The sequence below is a fragment of the Plectropomus leopardus genome, chromosome 12 (genome assembly GCF_008729295.1).
Source record: "Plectropomus leopardus isolate mb chromosome 12, YSFRI_Pleo_2.0, whole genome shotgun sequence".
Classification (NCBI taxonomy): Eukaryota; Metazoa; Chordata; class Actinopteri; order Perciformes; family Serranidae; genus Plectropomus; species Plectropomus leopardus.
This window is the reverse complement of record NC_056474.1, coordinates 12,120,346-12,147,001: the sequence shown is the minus strand read 5'-3', so window position 1 is coordinate 12,147,001 and position 26,656 is coordinate 12,120,346. Positions and strand designations below refer to the sequence as shown.

Sequence of the window (26,656 nt, the reverse complement as noted above, 5' to 3'; positions counted from 1 at the left end):
GACAGTAAATGATTGTTATTGTCATATTGTGCCATTGTTATTGTTTAGAAAGGGCTGTCAACACATTATGTCACACTAGAGGCAGACGCTGATATGTTAAACGTCATGCCTGTCACAACTCTTTTGCATCTGCGATACCGGCATGCTATCTATAATCAGCCGTTGTTTGACTCTGTGTAAAAATACAAAAGCAGGATAAAGAAGGGACTTTGTAGCGGCTCCTAAGAGCAACCTCTGTGTAAAAAGGGCTACTGACACCTCCATAGCACAATCAGTCATATACAGGAGGGCAGCAAGGTGCTTTCTTCCAATTACTGCATTACCATATTCACAAGGATGTATAAATGTCTTTGCAAGCCAAACAAAAGAATTGCAATCACTGTACTGCTATTATCTCGAATTAAATTGCAGAAAATAAATGCACTAAGCCTTCAAGATTCATGAACTAAGACTTAATTGCACATGGATTGATGAGAAAGGGGGGATTAGTGTAATGTCTCCAGCGCAAACACAGCCGAAACTGGATTTGGCTCCGACTTTCCTTTGTAAGCACAGTCAAACAAAGCAAGCCACAAAGGCGGATCATGTGGTCTATAATGTTACATGCAAACATGTCGCATGACTGATTCAGAGTCAGGATTATAATGAATATGATGTTTTGCTAGCATGTGGCCAACTGTCATGCGAATACAAAAGAGAAAAAAAAAACCTAACAGAGCACCTCCAAATAAAAACCATTGATTCTCTCCAGTAATGTGTTATTGAACGACTTTGCTCCTCCTCTTGGAGCAGCTCTTGTGGAGTTTTGTCAATACAGAGTGGCTGTAGGGTAAATATCATGTGACAGAGGCCACACATGATCAGAAATAGGGGTGTCAGTATAGCAACACAAACCCTATACAAATATGCAAACAATTCTCAAACAAACATCTGTCCGTTTAAGCCCTGCTCATGGTGAGGCCCCTACTGTATATAGTGCTTTAGAAAGCTATTCACAGAGAGAAATTTAATTTCCAAAGAATCATAAGGACACAGTTGATCAGTAAAAATAATTTAACAGCTTATGTGGGGAAATTGGTTTATTATTTCATGAAGAAGTGCCAGACTGAAATGGAAAACCCTGCAACAACAGCGAGGAGGAATTAAATTTGACTAATTAGATGACAGGTCTGTGGCTGACTGCAGGTTTTATGCTTGTTAAATGAGGAACTGGTAGCTGGAATTATAATCACCCGTTTCAGCCTGAAGCAAGGAACCGTGAAGTACTTGTGTTTGCTGTAGATGCAAATGGATCAACATGGGTCATCTAACCACACTCCACAATCCCGGTCATGGCGGTAAATGCTGGTCTAGTCAGGGTGAACAAGGATAGATAAATACATCCTATAGAGTTACTAACCAATAAAGCTACAGAAACTTTAAACCTACTATTTTAGATATCCTTGGCAATTTTAAGCTCTTGTGCAACCACAAAGGTTCATTGAATTTTATTGTAGAGAGTAAGGTGTTGCAATAATCTGATTAAAGAGAAGAATGCCTATAAAATTACGAGACTGTTCGTGACCACTTTATTTACTTTGCACTCCCTGTACTGTTTTGGGGTTTGCAGACTGTACGATTGAATGGCAAAGGCTAAGACTAAAAAATAAGGTAGGAAATAGTTGAGCAAAACAGGGAAGCAGGTAGACTTAAAAAGTAGAGACTATGAAAGGAAGCAAAATAACAAAATAAGTTGAAACTACAGAAAAAATAATACTCAGAAGAAAGCAAGGACGAGAAGGAGATAAATCTCTATTCTCGCTGCCAATAATTGGACTCACTACACACAGATGTAGTTTATTTGGAATGCAGCCTTGCTAAAGCATCAGATATTTTCAAATACTGTTTCCTTTTTATCAGTCTGTAGGGTCAAATACTGCTCAGCTGCTCTGGTATTCAACCATTTTAGAGGCACATGATTTGTGTATTCAAATTTAATTCTACTTTTATATATCAGCAAGTTGCACGTTTCACTGCACCACAATGCAGAACAGATGGCACATGAATTTTATCTCCTACAATGGCAAACACATTAAACTGACATGTTTGTATACAACAAGATGAAGAAATACAGACACATAATTGCAGTATTAAGTCAGCACTGTACAATTTAGCAGTGGACCATTTAAATTGGGCTATAACCATTTACATCTCATTAGTTCAAGCAATTTTTTGACTTTTCTCTTATCTTATTCTTTCATTTGATTATTGTGATCTCTGTGTTGTTTTGCAGACATTGGGTTTTGTTCCCCATACCTCAAGACTAAATGTCATAATTCTACATCAAGACGATGTTGACATGAGATGTTTGGAACAAGTTGGATTTTGGTTATTTAACAACAAAACTTAAAACCCAAAAAAGTCAACATCATCTCTTGTCAGTATTCTATATCAAATTAATGTTGTCATTTGACGTTGACCTGACATTAAATTTTGGTCACCCAACATTACGACTTAAATTCATGTATGTATGTACAGGTGGCCAGCTGGTGAGCAATCAAGCTGAAAACAAATTCTAAGTGTTGTTGGCTCCACTGGATGTTAAAACAAGGCCCTTTCACATATATATATATATGTGTGTGTGTGTGTGTGTGTGTGTGTGTGTGTATATATATATATATATACAGATGATAACAACAAGATTTTACAATGCAACATCAGAAAAGAAAAATCCCACCTCCAATGTCTTTGCATTTTTAAGACTCTTGATAGAATGCTTTAACACATTTTAATACCAATACCATGGCCTTTTTTTTTTTAATTTATGAATTTAGTGCCTGTTGAAGATTTTTTAAGTATCCACTGGACACCTCATAAAAGCAAAGATTTGACAAAAGTAGTTATATAAGTTTGAATACCAGAGATTCAGGAAAAAAATGACCCCACCACCTCCTATTGGGTTCCAACCACCAGCCTGGGCACCGCTGATTTACTGAACCATAAACTGTGGGCTAATGTGAAAACAATGGATGCAGATGTCAAGTTCATTCAGATTTGATAGGACACCATACTGTACAGCTTATCTCCACCCTTTCTCCTCCACCTATCCCACCCTCTTTCCTTTGTCCTGAGAGCAGACTAAACGGTCCTTCTATTTTGGGAGCACGGCGTGGCTTTTCAAGGTATACAGTGTGGAGTAAATTAGAATGACAAGGACACTGAGGGCCCCTTCCTTCACCATTTCGCCCTTGCTCCCTCCCTCATATCTTTCCCCTCACTCCACTTTTGCCACCTCCCTCCACACTGGTCAATTACTGTGGCCAAAGAGGCTTTTAAGGATCCATCGCTGAGACCACAGTGCGCATCTGCTGCTTGGCCAATTATTAGGACGCTATCGAAAAGTCTCTTTCTCTCATTCTCTTTGGGACTACCACTACATTCCTACTGGACTGATTATTTAAAACCTTTTCACAGAGAGAAGGTCACATCAACAGAGACGATTCATCTCTGAGAAAATGAGTCTCTTCCTGCAGTGATGGGTGAAACTATATTGACGACAAGTTATCACACCACACCCGGCCCCTTCTGCCATTTATCAGATTATTGATTAGCAGTAACAAGGATTAAAATCTCAGGAAAAGACAAATGCTGGTACATCTTAATGAAAATTAAAGAGTTCACTTCAAGGGTAAGGCGACTGGTGCTGGCTGTTGTTCTGTAATGAGAATTTATCCCAACAATGGCATTCAATTTAATAAATGTTAGGAGGTCACTGCAAAACAATTACTCTTCTTTCAGCTGAATGCTACCCTCAGCTAGAGACAAGAATTAAAGTAGAATAGGCTTTTGATGAGGCGTATCTGGTCTGAATTAGATGAGCATCAATGGGAGGAAACTAAGAAATAAGCGTGGGCAGTATGGGTTAAATTAATATTCCAAAACATGTCACAGCATAATCACAATACTAATACATTACAATACCTCATCACATTTAACTGAAGGGTTATTTTGTCTTTTAACAGGCCTAAAACTTAAATTAAAGAAGAATTTCAAGTTTGCAAGATTTAATCTTGTGCCTGATTTTGAATAAAATTAAACATATCTTTCTTTTGGAGGTATGATATTTTGACATGAGATCTTTTTCAGTAATGATGGTAAAACATTTCCTCAGCCCCAACAAAGAAACTGCTCCTGACAACATGCAGGTGAACAGGTGAATCATATTCAGTGGGAAAGGCTCGCTTTTTCTGAAGTATTATTGCTGCATTATTTTTGTGCTATTCCTCCTGCAATGCAAAGGTTTCCTACAAACAAAGTAGCAACTAGCTTTCAGGGGTTTCAAGTGCTCCCTGAAAGGCCTCAGGCAAAATGAGTAAGAAAATAGCCAATGTTTACAGTCAACACAGAAAAGTACAAGTCAGTATTTCAACTGACTTTTCGCCAAACCCCTCCCAGAAACACTGATTGTCCAATAATAGCTTACAACCTTAACCAGGTCTGACAAGACCTGTATTTCTCAACATGCTAAATGTTGTTTGCATGGGACTCCAGTAAGGGCAATGCTTGTACGGTCACTGTCTTTCTTTTAAAAACTTTCCAAAACCAAAGGAACAGGAGCAAAATTGAATTGATTAAAGTGTGATTGTTTCCTGTAAGGCGGGGTGTGAATGTTGGCTAATTTTTTATTACCTACATCAGTACCCCTGTGTTACTTCAACAGCCAAGGAGATTTACTAAATATGTTATTTAATTTGAATATTACAGGTGACGTTGAAGGATTCTCCATTCAGGACTGGGACCTGAGCTGCTTGGGAGCCAAGATGTCACAGTATATCAGAGTTAAGAGTAGTTGTCTTGTAGTTGTCTAACTTGACAAAAAAAGCGTTAAGATAACTAAACATATCAATGGTCACAGTCAGTGTCTAGTCATGGGGGGGTGTTCAGCAAGGGGGAAAACAGTCCTTCCTTGTGGCCTGAAAATGCTGGGAAAGCCAGGTTCTTAATCAGAATCAGAATCAGAAGCAGAATCTGGTTTTATTGCCAAGTACATTTACATATACAAGGAATGTGACTTGGTGTTTTGGTGGAAAACAATTAACATAAAGGAGAGTATAAAAATAGTGAATTTAAATAGAACATAAGATATAAAATATAAACGCAATTTAATTATATAAAATAACAAAACAGAATATAAAGGACACAAAATGTATGTACAAAAGGTGCAATGGATGGATTGTACAGTTTTTCAGATGTATAGTTACAGTGCAAATATCTTAAGTTTAAATAATCAAGTTGATGTAAAGTGTGCAGTGTACAGAAATCCAGTCCAGTGTGCGTTAATGTAATGCATGAAAACGTATTTAGCCTAACATTAATGTAATGTTTTCAGACTCTTCAAATCACATAACAGACACGATAGCATTTACCAAATGTATTAAACCAACCATAACACCAGTACCCTGCAGCCATTTACACTATGACGTAAGAGACAAGCAATACAATGTGCTACCACAATATCATGCAGAGATTTGCAACCTTGACAACTACAGGCCATTTGAGACTCACAACTTTTTTTTTATCAGTGGCTAAATAATCCAACAGTTTGCATAAATCATTAGATCTTTTTTGTTTAACCAGAGACAGCCCTAAAATCACCACTGCCAAACCCACCAGATTCCATGTAAATTATCAGTCATTTTAGCATGTACAGAGCCAGCAGATTTTCCCTTCTAACTGGGTGAAATATGAGTTTGTTTCAGTCAAACTAGAGTTAGTGATTGTTGGCAAAGAGGAAAGACAAACCTCTCTGTACAAATCCTCTCCATACATGTGGTGTCATCTAGTAAGAATTAAAATCTGAGCCTGTCAGTGGCAAAACCAAGCACTTTTAGTGAACATAAATTGACGTTGCGAACATCCCTGAGTGTTGACATTGCAGCCTGGCCACTGCTCTTACTCATATTGGACAAAATTCAAAGATTGTTGTTCTCATTAGTTACTTAGACACAAAAATATGAGTAAATAGGGTCCAGATTAAAAATTTCCCCATTAACTCAGGATCTTTAATTATATTTGACATGCAAAAGCTATGCAGCAACTCTTTACCATTAGAACAAAGGCTTTGTTCTCCCCCTTGGCGAAAAAGGATGTGATGTTATGTTGGGTTTCCACAAGGGGATTGTATCTAATACTTCCTCTTGTCAAAGTCTTTTGTCATGTGCTAGCTAGACAGAAGTAGCAACAATAACAAATGTGGCATAGGACGCATTAACACAGAGCTGTGAGATGATAAAAACTTACTGAGGACGTAGAGAGAGAGGGTGATCCCTGCCAGGCAGAAGCCCTCAAAGAAGCGCAGGGTGCTGAACATGGGAACGTTAACAGAGAAGGCCACGGTCAGACCAAACACCAGCATGAACAGCACTGATATGATCAGCACCGGGTGGCGGCCAAACCTACGGAGCAAAGGAAAAATTATTTTCGGACCATGGACATCAGTTAATAAGACTTTATGTTGCAAGAACATGAAAATCTTACCAGTCAGCAAGGATTCCAAACGTCAGGTATCCAAAGATGGATCCCACCAACAGAGAAAACTTGGCAATGTGGACTTTCCATGCTGAGTCACACACCAGACTCCACTGTAGAGACAAACAAACACAGAAACTTAGGCTGGGAACAAAATGGAGGTGAAAGCAAGGTTATAGCTAGGTTATAGTTTTTGAGGATTAGTCATCTATGGACTCTACCCTTCACTACAGTAGGTCTGTCTTATTTATTGGGCATTATCACCATTTCAAAATACATAACACTGGCATGTGAGAAGGGTATATAGTGTAACATGGCTTCCTGGTACTTTGTGTCATATGAACACTGACATTATGCCTCCAACAATTACATTTTCTTTCATTAATTCAAGACAAAATCGAAAAAGTTATTGTTTATCATTACAGTTTAGGCTCAATGTCAACAAAAAATAGTACATCTCTAAACACACTTGTTTTATGTAGTAATGACTCACTCACACAAAAAATAAGTAAGCAAGTATCAAAAAGCAATATAAATTTTCAGAATGACGCAATGGGGTTTTCCTCCACTTGTAAATACATGTTTATGCAAAGCCAGCATCATGTATTTGCCTTACAGTGCCACTAGAAAGGTTGGAAAAGCTAATTTATCCTCTTGAAATTAACATCAGGGATTAAATCATCTCTACTACTGCTATTATTACTATATGCTCAGTCAAATTCAATGGGTGTACATTAGATGGCATTTACTATTTGTTCATGCCACCCCTTGTGTGTGTCGAGGTGGTGTACATTATTAGAGTCAGCTCTGCATCTTCTCATTTTCTTTGCAGACTGAAACTCTCAGCGGAGGGCTTTCTAGAGTGCAAACAATGCAAACGCACTGTGACAAACAGACTTTGTACACAGCACCGATTGTAGTGAGGTGCAGCAGCAAATGTAGATTCCAGTGGAATATTTGCATTTCTTGTTCTTGTTTTCAGAAAAAAACTCAATACCCAAAAGAATTTACCCAAACCTGCAACTTTGACAACCAGTGGCATTATTATTTAATGATCCAAGTAGAGTAGTTTATCCTGTGAGGAACAGAAGATGAATTTTGGAGAGGAGGGGGATATAAGGGGTCTTTTTGGCAACATATGCCTCCCAGCTGTCTGTGCTGACAGAAGCGGCAGGAAGGAGCGTGGTGACCACAGCAGGTGCAATTCTGCCTAAGCTTTTCACTATATCACTACCACTGTAAAGAATATGGGGACATTTATTTCCAAATTATATATATTTAATGCAACAGCTCAACCCCATCTTGAAATACAAAGTGTAGTTGGTTCTAATATTTTTCTCTGAGAGGCTCTAACCTCTCATAACCTCCAGCAAAGTGACCTGTTCAGAATGGAACGCTCCAGGATTACCCAGACCCACCCAGCCATCACATGATCCAAGCATGCCACTCATTCATGGTTTCAGTATCGATGTCAGCAGAGGAAAAAGGCATAGAGAAGCAAACGAGTTCCTGTTACGCAATCGCTGCACAAGCTAAGGTTTTAAAAACTGAAGCCGCCCTCCTCCGGGACGATGACAAACCCTCATGTTGACATGAAACTCTGAGTCTGTGATTACACAGCCAAATGCCATGCACAGCTGGATGTTTGGTGACTGCAGAGCAGACATCTGCGGGTGACCACAGACTGATGACCAAGATGTAAAATACCAACATATCCCCGAGTCACATGCCAGAGACAAAGCAGCAAGTGTTAAGAGCTGTTGAAATGTGTGGCGAAAGGGGCCAAGCGTGGTAGAATTTCTTAACTTTAAAGGTCCCATGTAGTAAAAAGGGTTAGGGATTTTCATTTCTTTTTTAATAGCAGGTAAAGGGGCTATATAAAAACTGAAAGCATCAAAACACTCAAACCATACGGAACTGTTAACTGTTCAGATCAGATCAGCATATCAGCCATATAACAGAGATGGGAAATGACTGCTGTTGCCGTATTAATGCCTTGTTTTTGTATAAAGTGGACTGTCATTAGTCACACAAGAGGCTAACGCTGTAGTTTTAAACATCACGCCTGCCACCCCTCTTTTGGTTCTACGATGCCAGGGTTGGAAATTAACTTTTTGGTCCACTTGCCAGTTGCCATGGTGGCTGGTGGATTCAAAAATCTACCAACCTCTCAATAGATAATATTTGTTTTTTGGCAGTTGAGTGAAGCAAATCTACTACCAGCCACCAGCCAAATGCTGATAAAATGTGCATTTGGCTGGTGGCTGGTGCTAATTTCCAACCCTGCAAATGCAATTTAAAATCACACACTGGAGCAGCCTGATGCAGCCATCATTTGGCTCTGTTTTAAAATACCAATACAGCATAAAGAGGGGACTTTGTAGCAGCCCTATTGCATGATCTCTGTGTAAAAAGGGCTATGGACTCAAGCTGTTGCCTAGCAATGCCATTCCAGTGAAAAGATAGATCTATCTATTAGGGGTGTAAATCACCAGTTTAATCACAATACAATATTCGCCATTATCACAAAGTCTGGAACAATTTAAGACAATATCATATGCCCATTTAACACAGTCTGTTACAGAAAAACCTGCCACCCCTTTCTCTTTTTTTGCTTTTGGCCACAAAATATAAAAACATCACATAAATAATGTTAATAATTGCTACATGTTAAGTGCAGTAAAGGTTCATTTAAATTGATTTTCTCTGAAAACTAAACTTATTTGATTTTGGCACACATGGCACTGAACAGTGTTTTTACTTATTAATTCATTAATTTATGTAACCCAGGATCACAATGATCAATCAGAGCAGACTGGGCTTTCCAGGATGGGTACTTAAAGAGACAAGTTTTTTTTTAATATAAAAGCATGTAAACATGTTCTAGTAGAAACCCAAAATAAAAGTATGAACCTGAAAATAAGTATAATATGGGACCTTTAATGTGTTTTATTTCAAAGCACCTACCAACTCACATGTATTATTAACCAGGATTCTCTTCAGGCCAGTTCCCTAACAGAGCTTATGCACAAACATTAATGTGCACCCATACTGCGAGCAGCATAATAAATATGACTTTCACATAAAGCAGAGCAAAGAAATCCCAGAACTCAGCCAAAGCATGAGTCAAATCCTCAGAGCTTGTATGCTATGCCCCTATTATTTCTGCCAGTTGCTCCCCTGCTATTGTCTTGCTCATTTGCGAGTAATGACTAGCAGTCAGTGTGTGGAGCTGGGTTATACGCATAGCTGACAGAATATGCAGAACAATGAAGGGCCAAAAGAAAATCAGTTAAAATCCCCAGGGTGTCTGTTGACTGCTCTCAAATGACCGGCGGCCACCAATGACCAGCCTGCACCATTGAGTCTCATTAGCTCAGATGAAGACACTCTCAACTACAGCTGCACAATTTTGCACTCGCTGAACTACAGAGCCATGGGAGGGGGGGTTAAAAGAAGGGGAGTGAGTGAGGGAGAGCGGGAGATGGAGGAAAGCACAGGAGGAGGGAGGAATAAAGAATATACAATGTAGCAACAGAACATACAAAGAGATGAAGAGAGTAAAGCGAGTATGTGTAAGGACTAACAGGGGAATGAAAGAGCAATAGGGATGCCTAAAAGCAGTTGTGAGGAGAAAACACATGGATAGACTGCTGCATAGTTACTGCCTAGCAACAGACCATCATTGTGGTTATCAGACTCTTTCTGCCTCCAAGTGCAAGTTTGAGCACCACTGCCGCACCGAAGGGCTGGAATCCTGTGATACGGGGGTAGCTCAGGTGAGGATAACAACAGAGAGAGCAAAAAGATAAATCCATACTCTCCTTCCATTGCATCTTTGTGGTAGAAAGGCGTCAAGAAGGAAACAATATCCAACATTGGAGATGTAGCCTGAGGTACTTACAGCCTTGGAGCAATTTGGTATGATGTATGTGTGACTGTGTCATACTACTGTAGAATCCAAACTATAGTGCATTTCAAATGATAACATATTTGGCAAGTTGGCTGTTGTCAGTTATGTTTTCCTGCAACCAACAGTGACAGATGGTGACACGAACCTTTTAACGTTGATCTATTATTCATCACCTCCTTTTGTTGACAGTTAAAGAATATTTAATTGCCCGGAAAGACGGGCTTTTAATAAAATAGGATGTCTATGCAGTAGAGAGATGCAAATACTTTTGAAATTGGTGCTACATAAAACGGAGACAAGAGACGGTTTTGCTCAAGAGGTAGAAAACTTATGACTACCAGAATGCACTGTGCAACACCAGATCATCAAACGCTCCTGCTGGTGGGTTATGTAATGCAAACTCATATGTTTGAAATAATGGCAGCTAGCTAGTAAGAAACAGTCTCTTATTACAGTTAAACAGTAAGCTAAAACATGTTTCTGAAAAAAATTGAGACAAGAAATAAGCAACTTAGTAACAGAATCTTGGTTCATATTTGATCAGCGCTGCTTAGTTTTACAGTTTGATGTTTGAGTTTTTTTGCCTCCATTTTACTGTCCAGGAAGCAGTATGGCACCCACTTCCTGTTGACAAACGCTTGTTATTACAGCTAAACACAGTACTAAAATGAGTTACTAAAAAAGTTTAAGATGAAAAATAGTCAGCGCAGTGAACACAGTTTTATCGTCTGATTGTATTTCGGTCGAGAAAGAGAAAGCGGATGGGTCTGTCTCAGGATCTGCTTGTATACTATTTGTGTCCGCAGCAGCAGCATGGGTGGTGGGCAATACGAAAATGAAGTACACTCTGTAGTTTGAGCAACAGCCCTGAGAGCCAGCAAAACTCCAGCAGATGACACAAATCAATGCAAAACACAACATGCAGCTGAGTTTTGCTGGCTCTCTGGACTGCTACTCAAACTACATGCTATACTTCTGCATTTTCATATTGCATATTGACTTTCGCCAGAGGATGGGGAGGGGGATAACTAGGCACTGGGTAGATGGAGGGAAGTTTACTTCAGTTCATCTACACATACTACCCACATTGTTTTGATTCGAAACTGGTTGAAGATCAGAAAAAGAGACGGGACGTGTTTCAACGACAGACCAGCACTCTTACAACCTGCATTCCATCACACAACACTAAAAACAAACTTCCACTACAGCAGAAGGGCCAGGCACCCAACAATGTTCACCCCTCCCCGTTAGGAAACTTATCAGAAACACACACTCTTGTCACACATAGAGCCTCAACAGAGCTTTATCTCTGGGTCACACAAGCATCTTTCCTCCCAGCTGACGCTGTGAGTGGCTGTCATTGTGTGCTGACTGGGTATCTACAGCGGGGGTCATCGCCTTTCGACAGCTGAGACCGTTTCAAAGTGTCCCACATTGATCCAGGGTCTGTGGAAGGAGCCAACCAGCTGGGTAAACAGTATGAAGGGACATAGAGCAGAGAGGCCTGCATGGGTGTTTAACTGCAGTATCATCTTTCAGATCTATGGGTGTGCAACCTCCAGCACGGTGATACTGGGTCCGGGTGTACCCGCCAACGTGCTCTTACAACATATCTTCCTTATCACTTTCCTACAATACTCTAACTTACAGCAAAGCAAGACAAGGCACTGAAATACTGTACATTTGCACCATATATGCAATGGTGAAGTACTTAAAATATCGCTCAATTAAAGGTATGTTAGGCACGATTTTCCAAAAAATAAATAAATGAATAAATAAATAAATATTTTATTTATTTAACCAGGTTGGTGCCATTGAGATTAAGAATCTATTTTTCAAGGGAGGCCTGGACAGTCAGCAGTGGAAAAAAAAACAAAATTGCAGACAGAGACACCAAAGAAGACAAAATACAATTCACAAGCACTAAAAAAAACATTAAAAGAGACCTATCTATCAGTCAAAGGGGAATTTTCCAGGGGACATTTGTACAACCAGACAGGCTAAGGACAACAAAATTCTATAGAATCTGCTTCTAACTCTTTCATTTTAGATTTTAAGACATTTAGTGACACCAGCTCCTTGAGTTTCAAGCCATTTTGCAACAAATTCCAGGCTGAGGGTGCAGAATACCCAAAAGCCCTTTTCCCAATAAATACACTCTAGACTCATACAAAAGTAATTACTTGTAATCATCAGTTATGAACTCTTAGAAGTGTGTGGCGGTGTATTTATCTGCAGAGACTCGGCCCTCTGCCTGTATTTTCTTATTTTCTTTTTATTTAGTTTGGGATGTTCCTGGGCACAGCGTGCAGAGTTCAGGACTTTATAAAAGGCAGAGACCAGACTGTAAGCAGCACACATCCAAGAGGAAGCTAAAAAGAAAACACAAAGGGGAGTGAGTCTGGGGCTTTGACTTTCGCCGGTGATACTGTAAACAAACAGTTCTAGCATAGTAGACCTTTAATCTGCATTTATAATTGACCAATTTACATGTCTTTATTATTGAATTATTCTGTGTGTAGAGCTGCAACAATTAATTGATAATCTAACTTGATAATCAATCAGTTTGAGTAATTTTTTTTTAGAAAAAAAAGTCTAAATCCTCTGATTTCACCTTCTTAAATGTAAACATTTTCTGGTTGCTTTACCTCTCTATGACAATAAACTGAACATCTTTGCATCTTTGTGTTGTCAGCAAAACAAGACATATGAGAACATCATCTTGGGCTTTGAAAAACACCAATCAACATTTTTCACCTTTTTTTTTTTTTTTTATTTTATAGACCAAACAACTAATCTATTAATCTAGAAAATTACTGTAAGAATAATCGACAATTATAGTAACTGTGTTTTGCAGACCTAGTTGGGTTTATAAAATGTAAGAAAATACTTACACATGTATATAGCCGTTTCTCAAAGCCTAAACTTACATCTTCAAATGTCTTGTTTTGCCTGACCAGAGGTCTAAAACTATTCAGTTTACTCCAACACATGCCAAAGAAAAGTAGCAAATCTTCACAATTTAAGTAGCTGTAACCAAAAACTATAGCAACTGTGCTTTAAAATGTATAGATTATAAATACTTTTTCTATTGATCAATTAATTGGCTTAATGTTTCAACTCCAAAAATCAATAGAAAAGTAATGGGCAACAATTTTGCCATCAGATTTATCATTTTGGTCACTTATGGAAAAATGCCACATATTAGCTGTTTCCAACTTCCATACTATGAGGTCTTGATGCTTTTCTCATGCAATATCTTTTGGGTTTTAGACTCATGATCAGACAAATTAACCCTTTGAAACCTGGAGTGACATCAGACATCACAACTTTGACAATTATTTGAATCTTTGAATCCTGAAGAAATTGTTGAGATTTCTTTTTAAAATCATAGGGAAAAAAGTTGATGAGCAACTTGGCAAGAAAATGTTCCACAAATTGCAAGAAATCTAGAAAAATTAAGAACATCATTTGTTAAAAGATTGGGGAAAATATCTAGGGAAAAAGGCTAGGGAAAAACTATACTTTTTATTATAAAATTATATATTTAATCAAACGTTACAGTCTTTAACTGTTTTTCGTCTTTTTTTCAGGTAATTTTCTTGTACTTTTTTTTGTAATTTCTTGCAAATGTTTGGGTCATTTCTTCTTTTGTTGCTCATTGTCTTCTTCCCATGTTTTTGAAAGAAATCAAGCCAATTTGCTCAGGTTTCAAGGGGTTAAGTGATCTGTAAACATTAACTTGCAGAACTTATTACTAGCATAATTTTTTACCATTTTCTGACATTGTTTAGACTAAACAGAAATAATTCTGTTCTAAATTAAAAATAGCTTGAATGTATAGTAGTGTTGTAATATTGTACCAGTTTTTAACGCTGTTTTACAGTGAAGGTTCAAACTAGATGTTAAAATCCTCATCAGTCCCAAAATGTCTCTGATTGATACAGAAGAGTTTCACTGGGCATCGGAGTAGAGGTTAATCTTCGCTTTCAAGCGGCTTGCAGGCCACAATTTGGGGCAGGCGTGTGCAGCTGCTACCCATCTAGATGGGAGTGGAGAAGGATAGGTTGCAGAGAGACTCTATCCGTCTCTGAGTAATGATACATTCTCATTTCTGAAGGCTCAGTCCAATTAAGATGGACCCTGAGGAGAGCTTTGACTCAATTAGTATGGGTCTCCACATTAACCACTTTGGATCCTTCACCACCACCTCAACCTCCATCAAAGCTGCCTTTCTGTGACGCCCCAAGAAAGACGAGTGAACAGAGATGTGCTTTTGAATCTGGAGGCGCACTGTGAAAACATCTGCATATATTTACATGCTTTCCTCGTGTAATTTGATGGGTTTACAGAGTGACATGGGATTAGAATGTGTTGGTACGTTTTGACAGACACATTTCGTCTGTGTTGTCACTCTGCTCTGCGTTTTAGGGATCGAGTGTCACAGATAGTTGAGCCCAGTCATGTGCAGTTATGCCTGCAATCCAAACACAGGGAGAAATGCCAAGTCATCACTTCCTGCTATAGTGTCACATCCTAGTTTCTGTGCCATGGTGGGGAGAAAGGGGCCTTGAAAGAGCGAGGGACAGGTCGAGGCCAGCGACAGTGAATTCTGCCTCAATTTTGGCTCCGATACAGGATTTGCCCTCATGCCATCCGGTTCAATTTCTCCTGACGGTGACCTTGTCAGAATGTGGATTGCATGGGTCAGGGAAGACGAGACACTTTAACCAACTGCTCAGGCCTGTCACTGATCTGCAGTGGTGGTAGTGTCAACATGACATTCTCCGTATGTGTGCAAAAGCAATACAAATATTAGAATCTACAGGTTAACACCAGCATGAGAGCGGGGCCACCAGTGTTTTAGTACCAAACCCAGGGTAGGGCAATATATGAATATTAGATCAATATTGTGATATGAGACTAGATATCGGCTTAGATTTTGGATATTATAATATTGTAAGTGTTGTCTTTTCCTATTTGTGAGATTGTTCTAGCTGTTCTATTATATGCCTTTACTCAACCTGCAAGAATGAATCGATTTGATGATTGATTAATCGGGTTGAGTTTTTTTTTTTTAAGATACAATTTTTTAAAAATCTTCCAGCATCTTAGATTTGAATATTTTCTGGTTTCTCTCCTCCCCTGTGACAGAAAACGGATAATGATTTGTCATTGTGAGCACTGGGAAATACTGATCAACATTTTTTCACAATTTTTTGATTTTTGTTTTTGACCAAAAAATAATCAATAAATTAAGAAAATAATCGACAGATTAAAGTCTTTCCCCACTTTGTCATTATATCAACATTACTGATGATTATTAATCAGAAATCTCATTGGATAAATATTTTGTCAAAACATCATCTGTCAACTCTACAATATTGTCACAGTATTGATATTGAGGCACTTAGAAAAAAAATATTGTGATATTTGATTTTCTCCATATCACCCTAACCAAATCCTTCTCTGAATTTCTTACCCATGAGAAAAAAAATGCAATTCTTTGATTGTTAGTAATAAGTCTCCACCCAATTGATTTCTCTCACATATGACTTCATATTCAGCTGTTTGGAGCATTTTGAATTATCAGCCTGGCTTGAGTTCATGTAACCCCACCCCCCCAGATTACCCTGTGGACAGTAAATGAAATCAAGACTGAAACTGTCCCCCTGGCTAGTGACTGTATTGAAATGCCACAGTTGCATTTAATTTGCTGTATTTTAACAGGGACATTATCAGTGATAAGCAGACGGGCTGCTGGCATCACAGTGGACGCAAGCTCAGGGTGCCTCAACCCCCCTCCTACAGCACAGAGAGGCTTCAAAGCCCGGCTTCAGCTCTAACTCCTCCTGATAAGCCTTTTGATTATGGCGTGCATGCCATACTCTTCAGAGGTGAAGATATTGCACATTGAAATGCAATTTGCTGAGCTCTGCAAAGCTGTGTGAGGTCATTGGAGAGTGTATTGACACTTTAGACTTTTCTAAGCAGTTTTGAACATTAATATCCATTTATTCTTTCCCTTTTAATGTTATCTGAACATGATAAGAGTCATTTCCCTGAGGATTTGATCATATTATCCTATCAATATAGAGAATTGAATTAGTATTTTAGCACCTCATGGTTCCCTCATCTCAAATACAATCCTTTTTTTGACATTTTTTTTGGCTAGATGCCTGAAATGAGGTTAACACAAGCTTTAGAGACTTTCATGTTTTGCTCTACGACATGAAATACGTCAGTAAATACGGTTGCGAACAAGTGGCTCAATGAGTCTACAGAACACCAACACACTGATCCGCGCCGAACACAGCTTTACAGACTCGTAGTGGTGGCGACGCGACCATAGTGTAGTTCATTTACAGCCTAGCAAAAGGTTTTTACCTCTGACGATTGCATTTAGGCTTCAAAAATCCTGAATGTGGTGTTCATTTATGAAGACTGTCTTGCTGAACAAAACTTTTGTTTACCATAAAGCTTATTTTTGGCAATGATCCAAAATCCTATAGAAAAATCCCACATGCTTTATGTCCAGGGAACCAGGGCAACATTAGCTTTCAGATTGGCCAACAGAAAAACATCATCCCAGGGGCACTCTATTGAATTCACATATACTCAAAGAGCCCTGTTGATCATGCTTTTCAGAAATAAAACTTGATATCTTGACGTAAGGGTGTAGGTTTCATGGAAGGACACATGAAATGTGGGGTTTGGAGTCCTTTCTCGTTACATTTTGAACATCAAACACTTCATTTCCTTGCCCGGGTCCAGTCCTTTAAATCCACCCACTCGACTGAGATGACTGATTCTGGATGGAAACGGAGTGAAACAAGCTGGCAATTCTGTCTGATGTAAGGCAATTCATTTCCTGCATTTTAGGTGCTTTTTGTGCATCTATTTTATCTTTTGCCTTTTCTGCATCAATTTATGCTGGAAATATCCTCAGTATTTTGGGGGATGAGTCTCCTGAAACCCTTTTGGAAAATGTATGTCTCTATGCAGCATCCACAATGTGAGAAGAGCTGATAGGTGTAATGAGATACAGAAAAACCCTTCCTCCTCCAGCTTGCAGACCAACTCTGATGACTGCAGGCCTATTCTGTCTCCCCAGCCTCCCCTGGCTTGTGCAGACAGGAATATTCCAATACAATAGTGATGTGACTTGAGTTAAAGACATTTCAGACACATTAAACAAGTGCCCAGAAAAAAAAAAGCTATATCACCCTGGTGTTTGGTTAGGGCAGCGACAGGGGCGGGTGATGTTTGGCCAGGGATGGGGTTGCATTATTCCAGAGAGTTTCTCTAATGACCTTTGCTCCGAATCAAAAGGCTTCATGTCTATTATGTCCATTGCAAATTCCACCAACACTGGCAGTTTTACCTTGTGTGCCAACGGCGTCTCTCTGCAATAGGTCACACTATTTGTGTCAGCTGCTGGGATGAGTCACTCACTGTCAGCACCGTGCATGCTCTCACATATACTACTTTCAGGGTCCAATGTGAGCCAAATGTGTGAATCTCCACAGAATAGAAAATGAGTCAGTGCTAGACGGCCCACTGTGAAGAAATGCACGCATTGGATGCACTAACGGAGGCACAAGCACTAACCAGGAGCTGTCAAATATTCTGCATATGACTGCTGCTGCTGAAAAGTGAGATTTTTTTTTGAGAATGGTGCCAGAATTTCTCCCTCATTAATACGATCAGGGCGGATGACAGAAGCATAACACAATATGATGGAAAGGAGCTTACCTTTGTAACCACGTTCTGCACAAGTCCCGTGTGCAGCTCAAATGTCCACTCACTGCACCTACACTGCATGTTGGCCGTGTCATTGTGGCTGCCGTAACTTCCATTGGCATTTATATAATAAGCTGCCCGCGCGCTGATGTTTTTTGGACTGTCTAACAGCGATGAATGGCTCGCAGTCTGATTAGTCAGGTTTGCCAGAGGCTGGATACATGTGTTGTTCGGCTGGGCCAGGAGGAAATTATCAGAGTACTGGCTGAATCCAATAAATAACGCCGGGATCCATGTCAGCACGATCAGCTGTTTCTGGTACTTCCCAAATCCCCCGAGAAATGGCAGCACGGAGCCGTCGATCCGTGTCAGCAGCCCCGGCGACGTGGTTTCGGGGGACACGAAGCCGTTCTCCGGTTGATGGTCCTCCGTGTCGAGCTGCACCACGGCCATCGCGGTTTCGCCGATAGATGCCTCCGTTGTGTAGCGAAGCCGGGGTTGCAGTGCTACCCCCTGTCGACTCCACAATGCGTCAATGCCCCCAGCTCCGCCGGTGAAAGCCGTGCGCAGTCAATCACTGGAATGGAAATAAGACGCACCTCTTTATTATCAGGAAGCACTTCCCTCCGCCTGACACCAAAACGCGTGCGGGCACCGACTTCAGGCTCGAGAACCCAAACATAAGGCGGATTGCAGTGAATTTGAAAGCAACGACGAGGAAAACTATGTCATTATCTTTTTCGTCGGCTCATTCATTGTCATCTGTGTCGGTCAGCTGTGGCAGAGGAGCCCCAGGAAGTGATTCCTGCGGGAGCCACAGGTAACACACCTGCCCACAAAGGCTGTGTGCTGCTGTTGACTCTAACCCAACATGGCCACCTGTAACCACTGGTTACCACTTTGAAAGGAAATTGCTCACTCTGTGTGCAACTGCAGAGCAAGTCAGCCACTGAAAAATAATTTTAGATGTTTATAACAATGTAAAAACAGGCAGTGAAAAGATATTAGTGCTTTTGTTTGGAGTTTTTTTTTAAAAAAAGTAAATAAATAAACACATTGTTTTATCCTATTTATTGTAACCACTCGATGTATAAGTGTGTATAAAATCTTATGAAAGTGTCAAATCAAACCAAACCATAGCAACCGTGGTTCCACACATTCTAACTTTCTCTTAAACTGTTTTCGTTTATATAGTTTTTTTTTTCTTTTTAGAAATTTGAATTTCAAACAAGAAACAAGATATTTGGGGGTTTACCTAGTGACATTATCTGAAAGTATTGTTGATTAAAGTTAAATACATAATGAATTCATACATGCATAAATATAAAGACTTTTGTCATTATTTACTTGTTTAGTCATTTATGTAGGGCTGTGGGGTTGGGTGGGGGGGTACAAAAAAAAAAGTGTCATTGATGTTAATTATATTTCATTGTATCTGTTAAAATTAATGAATGCAAAGATTTTAAATGTATAGTGTCACAGATGTCCTGTCAACAGGGGGTGGGAGGAGGAGGAGGAGAAGGAGGAGGAACCTCTTCTGTCCCCGCCTGTTTGTGTAGTAAACAATAAAAACATGACATTTCTACTTCAGCTGCCAGCAAAGGTGAATGATTAAAGAAACATTATTGCTCTTTATATAACTTGTAATCAAAGATGTGAGCAGAAACCTCTAATACAGGAGCAATGAGTCAAGACTGGGTCACTATCGGGTTAACAGAGTGTAAACATTGATTTTCGACTGTTCATAAGGGACAGAGCAAGAGGAAAATAAACAATGTGTTTGTCAAAGATTGAAGGCTTTATTGTTTTCTACTTTGTTGGCAAACAGATGTTTTATCTGTTTCTGGTTAAGGTGGCTGATGAGAGTCAGAGTCAGCATTAGCCTATGCAGTTCCTCCGACTTAGTTATGTTTTTGTTAGTTTTTTTTCACAGTGGTGTTCACTAGATCTCACTGAGGTTTTTGCCTAATTTTGTAAAGTCTCATACAATTCTGCAGGGCCCAATTTTTAATACAATATGAAGGGTTTGTAACTTCCTTTATTGAAGGTTACTCTTTTACTCATCACTTTTTTATTTATGCATTTACAGATCAATAAGATATTTTTTGAAAAAGAACTTTTAACTTGCCTAAAGGCAGTGGTGAAAGTACATTAAGCTTACTCAAGTACTTCACTAAAGTACATTGTTGAGGAATTTGTACTTTAGTCTAGTATCTTCATTTTATATTTACATGTAAAAGTTTTGGTTAAAGTTCATTGCAGATTATTTAAGTTTAAGTGTGTAGGATTTTTCTGGCATCTAGTGGTGAAGTTGCAGAACTGAAACGTCTCGCTTGTGCCAAGCAAGTACAAGAACTGCAGTGGGAAACAGGAAAAGTGCTATCCAGAGCCAGTTTTTGATGGTAGAGGACCCACTGAGTACGTTGATACAAATAAATAAATAAATAAATAAGTCTCATTCTACAAAAAAAACACAACTACTCTTATTTCCAGGGCATTTTATAATAATATGAATATCTGCCAATAGATGCCCCCAAATCTTCCACATTGGTCCTTTAATACAAAGTATAAATCATCTTATAAAATATTATATATTATTAAAGTGTCATTAAATGAGCTCCACCTGTACCAGCTGAAGCATTAAAGCAGCTGCCTGTCTTTATGCATAATCAGTACTTTTACTTTTGTATATTATAATATTTTGATGCTAATGTTTTTGTACTTCTACGTGAGTAACAATTTTAATGCAAGACTTGTTGTATTTCTGTTTTTACTTAAGTCAAAGATCTGAAAACCTCTTCTACTACTGCCTGGTGGTGAAAAATGCAATGATTTCTCACTTTATAATGAGCCAGAAATGTTAGCAAGTCATTAATAATTAGGTTTCTCTACTATTATACTTCATCGAGTCCGGAGTTGTAAATGTAAATTTGTAATGAATTACTTTTGTTCAGATGATCTTCAGCACTTTGTAGCAGGTAAGTGGTTAAACTAAACATAGAGAGGTTTTGCTAATTAACTGAAAACTAAATAAACAAGTTAAGCTAAACAGCAGCCAACTGATTTTATCACAACCTGGCATCCCAGCTGGTTTCCTTATTAATTTAGACAGCATCAATAAATCATTTATTACCCATCAATAAAGCCACCACTTATAAACTCTTTATACGGTGTGCCTTGCTGGAAAGTGACTCCACTTTTTATAACAACCACAGAAATAAAGTGACTAATGATCCATTTTCATTTTGTTCCTGATACCAACACATCAGATTTCCTTCACGCGCTTTTTGACAAATGCATTTTGATCAGTATCAGATAAGATTATTAACTGTTTTAATGTTTTGCAATCTTTTGCCCTAAGTGAACTGAAATTCTACTTGTTTTGCAAGACATCTTATAAAAATGAATGTGTATCATGAATAAAGACATTTAGTTGCAAAAATAGTCTTTACACTTAATTTAAGTGACACATTCATTTTGTATTATTACTGTTCTGAATTGGCCTGAGCCCAGATGTCTTGAATTATGAACATGATTATTTTGTGTCATAATGGTCATTGTGAATGATTTCAGGGCACCTCATAGAAAGAGGTGATATAATTTATGATGGCAAAAAATTCAATATTGGTCAGGTTTGATTTACACTCACCATATTAATCTGACCATGTGATAAGTAGACCCCTGCTTTATCTGCAGAACATGTGTTTAGCAATGCTTCACCCTCCTGGCCAGGATACGATATTACATACTTTTTACTCACTTAAGGTGCTCAATAATGCACATTTCTTGTTTTTTTAGGGCCCGAGCACCGAATGGTGCGAGGACCCTATTGTAATTGATCCATTTATTATTATTATTATTAGGGCCCAAGCACCAACGATGTGAGGACCTTATTGAAACTGAAGGAATTCTTCCTCTTCTTTTTTTTTTAACAAGTGTGACCCATTTTTGAGGGCCTCAACATACTTAAAAAGTCACCAAATTTTGCACAGACATCAGGGCTGGTGAAAAATTTTACAGGTTAGTTGTATGGGCTCAAAAAAATGCTCAAAAATGGCCCAAGAGCGCCACCTAACACACTTCAATGAAGGAGCCCCTCCGGCCTGTTTTATGTACACATGCAAAAATTTGGTGGTGTATGGAGCATCACAAGACAAACAAAAAAGTCAGTGGCGGCCACACTCTAAACCCAACAGGAAGTCCCCCATTTTAAATTGAAAAATAGTTTGTTGCAATTTTTCAGATCCAACTTCTCTTACAGCTTTTGCCAAAATGACTTCAAAATTTGTAAATCCTGTCTTCTGGTGGGGACAAACCTAATTAGCAACCCATTTGAGTTTCGTTTAATGGTGTGGAAGATATGAGGCCGAGTAGTGGTAACAGGAAGTTACTTTTTTTTTACACTATAATGTTTTCCCTCTAGCAGGTTCCACCGAGCAACCTCAAATTCTCTCATAATACTGCAAAGACTTTCATGATACTCAGAAATGTACATTTCACTGGAGTACACCTTGATGTAAGATTTTACATATTCTAAGAATCAACACACATTTTGGTTTTAGTGCATACATAGTAAACATTCCTGAGCGGCCCCAGATTGATGACCGAGGGCCCCTGAGGTGGATGGCCTGCAATGACTTGTTGTGTCTTGTTACACACGGATGACCCCTGCAGGCGGACTGGAGTACCAGCACTGCTCCTCGTTATTGCAGCACTTGCAGCTTTTTTTCTTAAATCTGGCAAAAATCATTCAGTTTTGTATTTTGTAGTTTTTAGTGTAATTTGTCAGGGTAAGAGGGTTTTTTTCTGTTGAAAGCAGGTTTCAAATTCTTGCACAATAAATAAGAGAATGTGGGTCAAATAAAGCAGTGAGATCCACATTATTCACATTTTTGTGTGTTCTGCAACAGCTAATGAATTATGAATGGCTTTTTCTTCTTTTGACTGCTGCTCTTTTATCTGACAGACAACAATAAGAAAAAACATTAATGAGCGAATGTATTTTATCTGCACTCTTTTGATATCTGTCATTAAGACAAAGCCTGTGTGTGCAGAATATATCACATGGCTTTGGGCCAACAGAAACCAGTCGACCATTGTACCGTCACACTATCTCACTGTGCAGTTTATCATTCAAACCTGCTTTGAACCCTCCCTAGCAACTTATTCAGGTGTGTCCAGGACCCGCCCTGATGCGATGCTATGAGTGATTGCAAATGTGTGTGTGCATGTTCTACGCGCCTGTCTGGATCCCATAAACCGGCCGGTTACACATGAGGTGTAAAAGTGAAAAAAAAAAAAAAGGCATAACTAAACTTTCACTCTACAATGAGTAATTCAGATCTGTTCTACAGTGGAAAGACAACTTCCCTCTTCCTTTTATCCAGCCAGATAACGGTGTGTGTACATGTGCATATTTATTAGATTCATTGATTTAGACGGTATCATAACATACTGTGATAAAAAACAACAAACAACAAATCCTCTCAAAGACAGTGTAACCACATATAGATATACATCTAGTGCACTTTGGTTTCAAAGTCCAAGAGAGAGTGCAATGTTGTGTGATTTATTACTTTGGGGTTAGTATCATCTTAGATAGGTAAGAAAAACGATAATTTCATGGGCAGTGTGCACAAAGCGTGGACTGTCTACGACCACATGAAGACACACACACACACACACACACACGCAAGCGCACACACGCAAGCACACACATACTATACAGAGCCTTCAGTTAATCTTCCAGCAGATAAGCAAACACAACAGAAAAAAAGGTGGTAACCACAAAGGTTTTTTAGCTTCAAAGATTTGTTACAGCTAACGGGTAAGGCCGTGGACCTACGGAGGAGGAATTTACATTTTACAACTACAAATATATTCTTCCCAATATCTGGTATTTCGAGGGTGTTTCTGGGAATGTATTTTAAATTGAATTGCTTAAAAATCAGATTAAAATAAACTGAGGGGAGTTTGTATTATTCACCAGGATTGTACACCTTTGAAACAGTAGTAAAATTTACTTAAAATAAAATAAAACACTTTTTTATTAATCAGATTTTAAAAAAAAAAATAAATAAAAATTCATGTAAAATGTATCTGGGTTTCACAAACATTCTCTAAAGCCTGGGGTTGAAGTCATGTCCCCAATATTTATTATTATTATTATTAGTAGTAGTAGTAGTAGTAGTAGTAGTATTTCTCTCTCTTTTTTTTTTTTTACAAATTACTTTTTATTTAGTTCATGTAAAGACCTTGGTTCTACCTAACAGTGGTCCTGTAAAGCACATTCTCTTATTTCAGTATTATTCTGTGAATCTGTGAAGCAGCGGAAAGTCTGAGGAACCATCTGTATGTTAACAAGCTGCTGGGGAAACTTAGGTCACAAAGTTAATAAGCGAGACAATGTCAATTGTATACCTAACTTCATAAACCAGCTGTCAGGGTGTTTTTTTCTGTCACTGTTTACTCAGTGAATGATGTCAGTGCAAGTGTCTGGAAATGATATCATATGTGTGTCTGCAAGTGTCAGCGGGTCTCACACTCACTGTGAATCACTGGATATCATTTGTGGGAGCTAACCTGGTGTCACCCTTGCATTGTTTGAATTAATCATGGCAGACACTTTGGTGTGAGTTTGTTTGGTTTTATACTCCAGATGTCACAGTGTTGTCAGTAACTATTGCATGAGGGACAAATTCCACTTTGTGACAAATCTCGTCTTTGCAGCCAGGAAATGCAGAAGTGACACACACTGGTTTTCAGTACAAAAAGCAAACATTGAGTTAAATATTTACGTCCAAACTGAGAGGACAGTTAGTCAAGCTTTTACTTTCTTCTCAAAAGGCCCCATGTTGACCTGAATGTACAACACACACAGAATGTATAGGTTAAAGAGCAACCTTAAAGAGAAAAGAAGATTAGCCAGAGGGTGGATCCATACCATGGAAGACAGGTATGACTAATTCTGACAAAATGAACCATCCCTGCACTATCTGCCACACCTCGCTGTGACTGTCATGAAACTTAAGTTCCAAAGAAAGATTCCTATCTTGCAAAAAAAAAAAAAAGTGCTGTGAAAAGGAAAACTTCCTGGACAACAATCTCAACAATCTCAGAACTTTAAATCAGTTGTGTGTCTGAAGTTAAACCCTTTCAAACCCAGATCGACTTAACTTTTCTTGTGCTGCATTCAGAGACCTTTCAGTAATATTTAAAATCTTGGACCCCAAGTTTCCAAAGCATGTAGTAAAAGGCAATAAGCAACTTGGCAAGAAATGTCTTGCAAATTGCAAGAAATGTCTTGCAAATTGCAAGAAATGAGTTAAAGATTTTTAATAAAGCTAGGGAAAATGTGCAAAGGACTATGTTTCTCATAATCAGAGTTAATCAGGCCAAACCCTAACCATTACAGAGCCTATGAGTAATGGCTTGCTCCCAATTATTCTTCACTATCTCATTACATAGTACAGCAAAGTTCAGTGTCCTAGTGTTCAGTCTGTCTTTCTCGCCAGGAGATCAGTTGGAAGGAAAATCGTACATGTGCAGTCTTGCAGTGTCTTTTGTTTGAAGAGTGTATTAGGAGTGGGAAAAGCAAATGCGTTACGCAAACCCACCTGATCCTAAAAAATGTAGGATGTGTCTTTAGGTGGGTGTGTTTTGAGGCTGGTCTTTCAAGAAACTGTCATTGTACTAGATGAGACTGTCATCATACATTTGAAAGCACGTATAATTACTGTAAGGGTACTGTAAAATCAAGTCAAGATTTTCCTTGCATTCAAAAAAGTTTGAAGGTGCTTGAATAGTTTGAAAATTCCAGTTTAGGGCGTTGGTTCCAATGATCCTGCCCTCCTCTCCTCCTGTCTCTCTCTCATTCGCTCCGTTCTCACACTTGCACATGAGGGAGTAGTTGTGTGTGTTGAGTGGGTGTGGCTCAGGCCTAAAACACCAGAGGGCATAATGTGTCTGTCAGCATAGTCTACTATTGTTTCTCCATTAGTCGCAAAGGCAGTCAGATTTTTTGCAACCTTCTGACCTCATTCATAAAGACCAAAGCACTTCAGATGTTAGATGGAATTTTTGTGGCTGTATCTTTTACGCCACTTCTTCTCATTAACATTCCTGCACAAGCAAAAAAATCACCCTCAAGTTAAGTGTTTACTTTTCAGACTTGTCACTGACGTTTTTTAAACATCACAACCCTGACTAACACTGACACAAGGTATGCATGACCCCCCCTCCACTTCTCGTCTTTTTCACTCCCTTTCACTTTACGTAGCTCCGACACACCTATCTGATGCACAGTGTGTGCACAGAGAAGCACAGGCCAAAGTGTCAAAAACTAAATGGAAACATAAGTTTATACTCTGTGTCACTTGGTTGTCATCTTGGAGCAGATACACAAAACACTAAACTCCCAAATGGACTCCTTTTGACCTCAAGAATGTTGAACCCGGCATGACACATTCTTTGCATAACCACTATCTCCACTCA

The 26,656-nt window shown here is 38.9% G+C and overlaps 1 protein-coding gene across 1 annotated transcript in view; it reads right to left on the bottom strand.

The window, feature by feature from the left end:
* The window catches only part of LOC121951898 (solute carrier family 22 member 23-like), a 61,674-nt gene extending 42,563 nt beyond the window's left edge, over positions 1–19,111 (bottom strand). The window contains 3 exon segments of the mRNA XM_042498388.1: positions 6,280–6,434; positions 6,517–6,620; positions 18,176–19,111. Coding sequence (XP_042354322.1) covers positions 6,280–6,434; positions 6,517–6,620; positions 18,176–18,616 — 700 coding nt within the window. The 5' untranslated portion in view covers positions 18,617–19,111.
* Between the last annotated feature and the right edge of the window lie 7,545 nt (positions 19,112–26,656).